At 47.1% G+C, this 9,215-nt stretch overlaps 1 protein-coding gene across 1 annotated transcript; it reads right to left on the reverse strand.

Moving 5' to 3' along the window:
* Positions 1-1,581: 1,581 nt before the first annotated feature.
* LOC121465020 (CD209 antigen-like protein A) lies at positions 1,582-7,524 on the reverse strand. The gene is made up of 7 exons (XM_041678182.1): positions 7,479-7,524; positions 7,291-7,377; positions 6,943-7,032; positions 6,278-6,361; positions 5,449-5,600; positions 3,927-4,036; positions 1,582-1,732 (listed from the first exon to the last, which is right to left on the reverse strand). The coding sequence occupies exons 1-7, from the start codon at positions 7,522-7,524 to the stop codon at positions 1,582-1,584; spliced, it is 720 nt and encodes a 239-aa protein (XP_041534116.1).
* Between the last annotated feature and the right edge of the window lie 1,691 nt (positions 7,525-9,215).

Raw genomic sequence — 9,215 nt, forward strand, 5'->3', positions numbered from 1 at the left:
ATACAAATAATTTAAAAATGAAAATAATCCTTTTTTAAAAAATTAAACAAAGAACTTCTTTCCATATTTTCTGTTTTAATTATGTCATAAAAAAGAAGCAAAAACAGCAAGGGGACAGGTCTGGAAAAGGAGATCTGACACAGCCACAGGTGACCTTCTGGGGTGCTATGGGACCTAAATGATCCTGCAGAGTTGTCCCATGCTGAGCCAAACATGGCTACATCTTCATTACCCTGCAGCCGTCAGGAAGTCTGAGCTTGGAGAACGCAGTATGCTATAGTGATCTAGGAGAGAAAGGGACTGACAAGTGATCACAGAGCTGCCAGCAGCTGGAGCAGCACGTTCTTCTTTGAATAAAGAGCTAGAAGATTCCAGGTGATGGTGTGCAAGAAGGGTAGAAATAGGTAGGAGCTGAAGATGGAGAAGGCCTGCGAAATTCTCTTCTTCTTCTTCTTTTTTTTTTTTTAAAGATTTATTTATTGTGTATACAGTATTCTGCCTACCTTCATGCTTGCAGGCCAGAAGAGGGCACCAGATCTCATTACAGATGGTTGTGAGCCACCGCGTGGTTGCTGGGAATTGAACTCAGGACCTTTGGATGAGCAGGCAGTACTCTTAACCACTGAGCCATCTCTCCAGAACCCTGTTTTTTTTTTTTTAGTATAAATATGATTTCACAGTGGCCGAGCCTCCACAAAATCGGGCCTCTTGACGTTCAGTTATAGATCAGGTAAGAGCTCACGGGGCCCCATCTCTCCCTGCTAAGTTGTTGGCTACTGACGGACTATGGGAGGGGGGCAGTCACATTGTCTTCAGTTGTTGATGAGCCTACTAGACTCCACTGGACAGTTTCAAACTCATGGCCCTTGTTAACTTCAGTGGGTCACCAAAACAAGCAAAAAGTCATGAATGGGGGAAAGGAGAGGCAAAAAAGAGAGGGATTCAGGATGGGTAGAGGGTGACAATAACCAGAATGTACGATAAGCAGATTAAATAAAAATTATAAATCCTCCAAATATTTGGGAGCTCAATCTTAGGTTCTAAAACACTGAGGTTCACTAAGGGGTGAAGAGAGAGGGCATTAACACAATAATTCCTGATCGTGACTAATGAATGAGGAATTGGTTCTCTTGTGCTTCTAGCCCACAGACTGAGTTCCTGAAATCAGGAAAGGCATCCGTAGAAAGGCATACAGGGTAGATGGATAAAAACCTAGCAGGTGGGAGGAAAGAACTCAGTGATGTTCTGAAGCCACGCGTCATCCATTGTCCATGGCAGCACACGCTCTGAACTCAGAAAGGAAGGGAGAGGAGATAAAAGGAACCCATCTGAGGACCTGGATCCATATTATACCTTGTCACCCTGTTAGAAGGCAAAGGTGAACCAGAGCCACAGCTGCCAACCCCAAGAGAACCTGCAGACACCTGAGGATTATACAGAAGTGGTCGAGCAGGAGACAAGCTACCCACCAGGGAAAAGTCCCAGAGATCTTGTCTAGGCATCAGTGGCCACAGATAGGTATCACGAACTGGCATGGCTTTGGGTGTTTGGACTTTGGGGGTGGTGGAGAGAGGTTGGCTATCACTTGCTAGGGCAGGAAGCTTTGGGTTTTTTGCAGATCCAGAATTTCTTGTTGTAACATTTGGTGTCGTTCCAGCCATCGTCTCTGAACTCCGCACAGTCTTCCTCCCCTAGGTTGTTGGGCTCTCCTTTATTCCAATACTTCATGAAACTGCAAAGACCACGAAGACATGAGATTCCACCCCAGTCATGTGCCGTAAGTGCCTTTCTAGAGAGTGAATGGCAGATTTGCTTTGTATATGACACGATCCCACAACATGACATGTCTGAACCACTCTGATCTTTGCACCTTATCCATGTCTCCCATGATTGAGAGGACTTGTTCCAAGGAGGGAACGGTTATCAGATGCAACAAAATAACAACAGAGACTCTACATACACAACTACCTCCTTCACTGAGTCAGTACACAACTTGTTTACAACTAAGACAGCTAAGAACACCAGACAGCTAAGGACACCAGACAGCTAAGGACACCACACAGCTAAGGACACCACACAGCTAAGAACACCAGACAGCTAAGGACACCAGACAGCTAAGGACACCACACAGCTAAGGACACCACACAGCTAAGGACACCACACAGCTAAGGACACCACACAGCTAAGGACACCACACAGCTAAGAACACCACACAGCTAAGGACACCAGACAGCTAAGGACACCACACAGCTAAGGACACCACACAGCTAAGGACACCAGACAGCTAAGGACACCACACAGCTAAGGACACCACACAGCTAAGGACACCAGACAGCTAAGGACACCAGACAGACAGGTAAGGACACCACACAGCTAAGAACACCAGACAGCTAAGGACACCAGACAGACAGGTAAGGACACCACACAGCTAAGAACACCAGACAGCTAAGGACACCAGACAGCTAAGGACACCAGACAGACAGGTAAGGACACCACACAACTAAGAACATTTGCCAGCTGACAAAGCTAGTTTCGTCTGGGAAGTTAGAATATGCCTTCATCAGATTGACCCGTAGGGCAGCCTGTGGGGACATTTTCATCATTAATGATTGACATGATATGTCCTCGCCCACAAAGAGAGGTGTCACCCCTGAGCAGGTGGCCCTGGGTAGCATAAGAAAGCCATGGAAGGCAGGTCAATGGGCAGTGTTCTTTCACGGCCTGTGCTTTGGTTCCTCCCTGACTTCCCTCAGAGACAGAGTGTGAGCTGGGAGCTATTAGATGAAATAAACTCTCCCCCCCACCCACACTGCTTTTAGCCACGGTGTTCACATCAACAGAAGGTTATCTAGGAAAGACAGCACCTAGAAACCACTAACACACTTGAAAACACCCCCACCTAAGCCTGCTTGACCCACGTCATCCACTTTCCTCGACACCACAACCAAGGTCATTGCCTGAATCTTCTGCTCCCTCTACATCCTGACTCACTCAGGTCCTTGTTCTCCTATCACATCATTCAGTGGTGATGCGAACTCTCTCTTTTCAGAGTACAACATGCTGTATACATATTCTTTTCTTTTGTGTGTGATGTGTGTATATATGTTACTGAGTGTGTGGGTGCTGGTGCACATATGTGCATGTGAGTATAGATGTATGCAGAGATTATCAGACTCCCTGGAGCTGGAGTTACAGGTGGTTGTGAGTCGACACACAGATGTGAGTGTTGGGAACCAAACTTGGGTCCTCTGGAAGGTTTGGGATTTTTATAGATCCAGAATTAAGAATTCGTAGCTTAACCACTGAGCCGTTTCTCCCGTTTCACCTACAAGTATTGTTGATGACAAGTCCTTGTCAGTCTCTGTGTGTTTATGTATGTGTGGTTATGTGCATATGTGTGTGTGTGTGTGTGTGCACATGTGTACATATGCATGTGGTACCCAGATAACAACTTCAGTTGTTCCTCAGGACATTTTCCACCTTCATTTTTGAGACTGGATTTCTCCCTAGCTTAGAACTTGCTATTTGGCGAGGCTGGCTGGCCAGCAAGCCCTAGGAATCCTGCTTCTTCTTTTCTGGTTCAGAGATTCCAAGTGCATGCCACCACGCCATCGGTTCTTTTCACGCAGGCTCTGGGCATGCACTTTACCTATGGAGCCATTCATTCCATTGGATTGCCTAGGAAGTGATTCCTATTTAATGCCCCCCTCCCCCCGCCCTGGCTGCAAGTCTTTCCTGAAGTTCTGATGATGGAACCCCAGGCACCTGCCATCCTATCTGAACCGCCTCTCCTGCCATTCAGCAAATGTTCCAAGCTCTAATGCCAAGGTGACCAGCGGGGAGGAGATGAACCCCAAGGATGCCTCTAGACAAAGCCTCAAAACCTCACCCCACTGTGTAAGGTGTTCCCTTCGTCGGGTATTTACCTGAGTGTCAGAGGTGAGCCATCCACCCAGTGCCATGTAGCTTCATTATTTATGTCAATGAGCCCCATCCAAGTGTAACCTCTTTTCTTAGAAGCCTGTTGTAGAAAGTTCTAGAAAGGCAGAAGAGGACGAGTCAGAAAGGAGCTCTGCCTCTTTCTTCTTTCCAACCAGTGTTTCCCCAAACTCCTGGTGGGAAGTTCTGCCTGCAATCTGACGTCCAGTTTTATACCTTACCAGGCTGTGAACACCATGCGTTCTGAACTCTCCACATCTGTGTGCTGTGGGCAGATGTGCTCTCATTCACAGAATGTGCCTACCTAGCGTTGTCCTGTACCTATCTGTCTGGAGGTTATGCACACGTCTGCATGAATTTATTCGTGACTGGGTTTAACTGGGCTGTGCGAGATCAAACAAGTTCACGGTTACTGAATGTCTCAGTGACCTCTGCTCAGCTCTGAATTGAGCTGTGTCTTGCTGGTGCTTCAAATCAGTAAGGCTGGTGATATTTATATCAGGGAAATAGGGGTCTTACCCACTCTGAAGAATAGATGGGAAGTGGGGGGAGGAAGGTGTGAGGACCAGGAGGAGGGGAGGGAAGAGGGAACTAGGATTGGTATGTAAAATAAAAAAGATTATTTTAAAAAATGAAGAAAAAAGGGCACACATCAGGAGGTTTTTTTTTTTTTTTTTTTTTTTTTTTTTTTTTTTTTTTTTTTTTTTTTTTTTTGCCCAGCAGAGGAAGTTGTAAAGTGCTGGTCGCAAATCTTAGGTGTTCCCCCAAAGCATAAATCACAGTAAAAACTACGGTAGTGGGGCTGAGGAAATGGCTTAGTCAGACAAGTGTGTGCCACACACTCGTGAGTTTGACCCCCGGGCAAGCATGTGAAAAGCCTGCTGTGATGGTGCACACTTGTAATCCCAGCATTTTGGAGGCAGAGATAGGAGGATCCCCGGGACTTGCTGGCCAGCCAGCTCAGCCTAAATAGAGAGTTTCAGGTCCCTGAGAGATCCTGCCTTAAAAAAGGTGGACAGCACCTGGGGCCTGATACTCAAGGCTGACCTCTGGCCTTCACATGCACACAGGTGCGAGAGTATGTGTACATCTGATGACAGCGTCAGGTGTGGATCCTCACCTTCTTTGAGACAGGGTCTCTTGTTTACCACTGTGTACACCAGGAGAGCTGCTTTCTGGCTTCCACGGGACCTCTTATCACTCCCTCCTGTTTTTATCACAGGACACTGGGATTACAGATGTGTGTTCTCAAGCTGGGCTTTGTGTGGGTTTGAGGGGTCCAAACTCAGGTTCCCACGCTTGCCTGGCAAATGCGCTTCCCACTGAGCCTTCTCTCCAGCCCTGGAGTGCGCCTTTTTGCAGGTGCTCTGACATCATTTGTAACCTGTCATCCCCCCTCTTTAGACAAGCAGCTTCTATTCTAGAACATTGTATCCAGCCAAATACTTACTCCCCCCAGCCAGTGGCCGGAGGCAGCTCCAGATGAGGACTGAGCCCCACCAGGCATACCTGCTCTTCATCACTCTTGATGACCACAAGTTGCGCCCCCATATTCTGGCAGGCAGTGGCAGAATCATTCCAGGTCCTCTGGCTCACAGAAAAAAAGTAGCAGCTTCCTTGGAAGGGTGTCCAGTCCCAGGGACAGGGGCGGCACAGGCGATCTGTTGGAGGAGGCAGGTCAGGATGGACGCATGCTCCCGTGACTGCTTAACCTCCAAGGCCTCCAGAATCAGGCCCCTCCTTTGACACAGCACCATAGGGAGCCATTCCCTATCCCACTTCTTGAGTCCCTTATCTACCCAGGAGAATCCAGGAGTCCTAGCCTGATCTTCAGACCGGAAGAGGTTGCAGCTTAGAGCTAGGAATAGAGGTCGGGAGACAGGTTTAACCAAATATCACCCACGTGAGTGCCCCTGTGAACATTGGGTGTCTTATGCGTGCACAAGCCTGTGGACACTGAGTGCCTAATGTGTGCACAACTCTATGAACATTGAGTGCCTCGTTTACACAACCTCTGTGACATTGTCTAATGTGCGCACAACCATGTGAATATTGAGTACTTACCTTGTGCACACTCTTTTGAACATTAAGTGCCTAACCCGCCCAGGCTCCTGTGAATCTTGAGTGCCTATTTTGTGCACAATCCCTGTGAACACTTGACTGCCTATTGTGTGCACAGACTCTAATCAACACCAATGAGATGCCTTCTTTAGTAATTGCACTACACGCCCATTCTACAGGAGAAGAAACTGAGGCGCAGCAAAGAGCAGTTACTTAAGCAAAGTGACTCTGTCGAAACCTTCTCTGGCTGTGATAGCCCTCATTTCCAGTTACTCACCTACCCCAGCCTTCAGCTGGATCAGTTCCTGGTAGACCTCCTGGCTGGACTGCTCCTGTCCCTGAGAACTGGGGATCTTGTAGACTGGCCCGAGAGAAACAAGTCACTGCAGTTAGTAAATGTTTCTATTTTTCTTGACCTATACTGAACTCGTAGGACCAAGACATCCTTTTTCCTTTCCCTGCTTTCCTTCTTCCTTCCTCCTTCCTCCTTGTCTTCCTCCCTCCCTCCTTCCTTCATTCCTGAGACAGAGTCTCATGGAATTCAGACTGCACCAAAAGTTCTATGAAGCTGAGGTTGACCTTGAACTCCTGATTTTCCTGCTTTTGCCTCCTTAGTATTGGGGTAATAGGAATGCACCGTCAAACCCAGTTTTATGTGGTGCTGGGGGTGGAACACAGGATTTTGAGCTTTCTAGGTAGGGGCTCTACCACTGGAGTGATGTCTCCAGTCTAGGAACCATCATTTCCAAGAATCAAGGTCTTAGTCCTGTTTGATAATGAAGAGATCTAACACCAAAAGAAGGTTGGGTGTCTAAAGCCAGTGTCCCCCTGCAGAATGCCTATTCAGAGGACCATGAGGACACAACCCCAGTCAGTTGCTCCTCCTTTCTGGCACTGGTTGAAGAGCCGGACCTGGGGGCCCAAACCTCAGTCCTGCCTGACCTTTCACAAGGATGACGAGCAGCAGCACAGAGAAGGCAATGAAGAAGAAAGCCTGCAGTGCCAAGGGGACATGGTTGAGGCCCAGGTGCCCTGTGGGAGGGAAGGATGGAATGTTAGCACCTTGGTGTCCCTGACTCAATGTGGCACGAGACAGGCAGCGCACCAGTCTCATTCTGAAGGTACAGGATTACAGATGCTAGCCTCTACAGTCCTGGAGAGTCCAGGACCATGTACACAGGATCTGAGCTTCTAACTCTCTGGACTCCCGTGGCCAGAGCCCCAACCTCCACCCCCACAGGAACCCAAGTATCTGCCAGGAGCAGTCCACAGTCCCTCAACCTCTTTTACCTGTGAAGCTACTGAATCCAGAATTTGGTTGGAAGCCAAAGCCTTTGATGGAGTACCTTGTGGGGCCGGTTACCAGCTGTTCCTCATCTGAGTGGAAAGAGTGTCAGTCACATACAGGGTAGCCTGAGACACGCACTGCCCCAATGATGCCCCATCCCCAAGTTCCCGGAGTACCAGCCCAGTCTCACCGAGAGGGCCGAGCTGCTTCTTCCCCATTTCCTTGGAATCACTCATCTCAGCGGAGAAGTTGGTGGGGACAGCAGCTTTTATTCACCACCTCCCTGAATGTAGTCTTACTTAGGAAGAGAAATTGGGAAGTGGGTACTGGCCCCAGAAGAGTCAGAGGGAGGGGCCTGAGCATCTGACACAACAGGCAGGAGATACATCTTCCAGGAATTTCAGAGAGTGGCGAGAGGGTCTGGGCTTCACAGAGAAAAGAGCCAATTCATTTCCAGTATGGTCAGTTCAGAGAACATCTTCCATAGAAACCAGTAACTTGTAAAACAAAGTGACACCATTGTGTCTTTTTCACTTATCATGGGGTGTGGGCTGGGAACACCATATCTTCCCAGAAACAGCACCCCGCAGACACTAGGCATTGCAGTCTTGGTTTACTGGGTGGCCTTACTCATGTGATTGTCTTTCTTTTTTTTTTTCTTTCTGTTTTTTGAGATAGAGTTTTATGTAGTCCAGGCAGGCCTTAAACTCCACATGCATCAGGGGATGACTTGAACTGCCTCATCTGTTCACCTCCTGAGTGTTGGAACTAACGGAGCCACATCACCACCCCACTGTTGATTTCTGTGCATTCATTAAATCTTATAAAGTATTTAGATTTCATTATGTTCTACCTAATGTCTATTAAAATGCTTGGGCCATTCGTTAATTGTACAAATACATTGTGATCGTACAGTCTTCTGCCACGTCCTTTTGTCATATCCCTCCCATGTTGCTGACCACCCCTTCTCCCCAACCAGTCTCCCTCCTATTTTAAGTCTTCTTTTCTCAGTTATTATTTAGTTATTATTGAATTTATTTTTTAAACAATATTTTCTCATTTTCCATACCTATACCAGTTCCCACTGCCTCCCCTCTTCCTGCTTCCCCCACTTTTCCCCTACCCCAATGTTGTTTGAGGTTTCTGTTCTGCCCAGTTCTCACAGTTGTCAAGTCCCAAGGAAATCACACAGAGGTCTACATTAACTATAAACTGATTGGCCCATTAGCTCAGGCATCTTATTAACTCTCTTAACTTATATTAGCCCATTATTCTTGTCTAGGCTAGCCACATGGCTCAGTACCTTTTTCAGCAGGGCAATCACATCTTGCTTCTTCTGTGGCTGGGCAGGACTGCAGAGGAATGGACTTCCTCTTTCCCAGAATTCTCCTGTTCTCATTGACTTGCCTCTACTCCCTATCTGGTTGTCCCACCTATACTTCCTGCCTGGCTACTGGCCAATCAGTATTTAAAATATAATTGACAGAATACAGACCATTCTCCCACACACTTCCTGTGCCCATGTATTGCAGTCTACTTCCCACTTTCTCTTCTATCAGGTTCAATGTGGTCAGATTTATATTGAGGACTTTAATCCATTTGGACTTGAGTTTTGTGCATGGTGATAGATATGGATCTATTTTCATTCGTCTACAGGTTGACATCCAGTTATGCCAGCACCATTTGTTAAAGATGCTTTCTTTCTTCCATTCTATAATTTTGGCTCCTTTGTCGAAAATTAGGTGTTCATAGGTTTGTGGATTAATACCCAGGTCTTCGATTCAATTTCATTGGTCAACATCTCTGTTTTTATGCCAATACCAAGCTGTTTTCATTACTGTAGCTCTGTAATAGAGTTTGAAGTCAAGGATGATAATGCCTCCAGAAGTACTTATATTGTATAGGGTTGCTTGAGATATCCTGGTTT

This window comes from Microtus oregoni, unplaced genomic scaffold (assembly GCF_018167655.1).
Source record: "Microtus oregoni isolate MIOR12 unplaced genomic scaffold, Mior012 000029F_ref0000214, whole genome shotgun sequence".
In the NCBI taxonomy this organism is placed as follows: domain Eukaryota; kingdom Metazoa; phylum Chordata; class Mammalia; order Rodentia; family Cricetidae; genus Microtus; species Microtus oregoni.

Coding starts and splice junctions, on each gene's coding strand:
- LOC121465020 (XM_041678182.1), bottom strand. CDS start 7,524: ATGAGTGATTCCAAGGAAATGGGGAAGAAGCAGCTCGGCCCTCTCG. Junction 6,362..6,942: donor GCTCGTCATCCTTGTGAAAG/GTCAGGCAGGAC, acceptor CTCTCGGGCCAG/TCTACAAGATCCCCAGTTCT. Junction 1,733..3,926: donor GGCTCACCTCTGACACTCAG/GTAAATACCCGA, acceptor TGGTCTTTGCAG/TTTCATGAAGTATTGGAATA.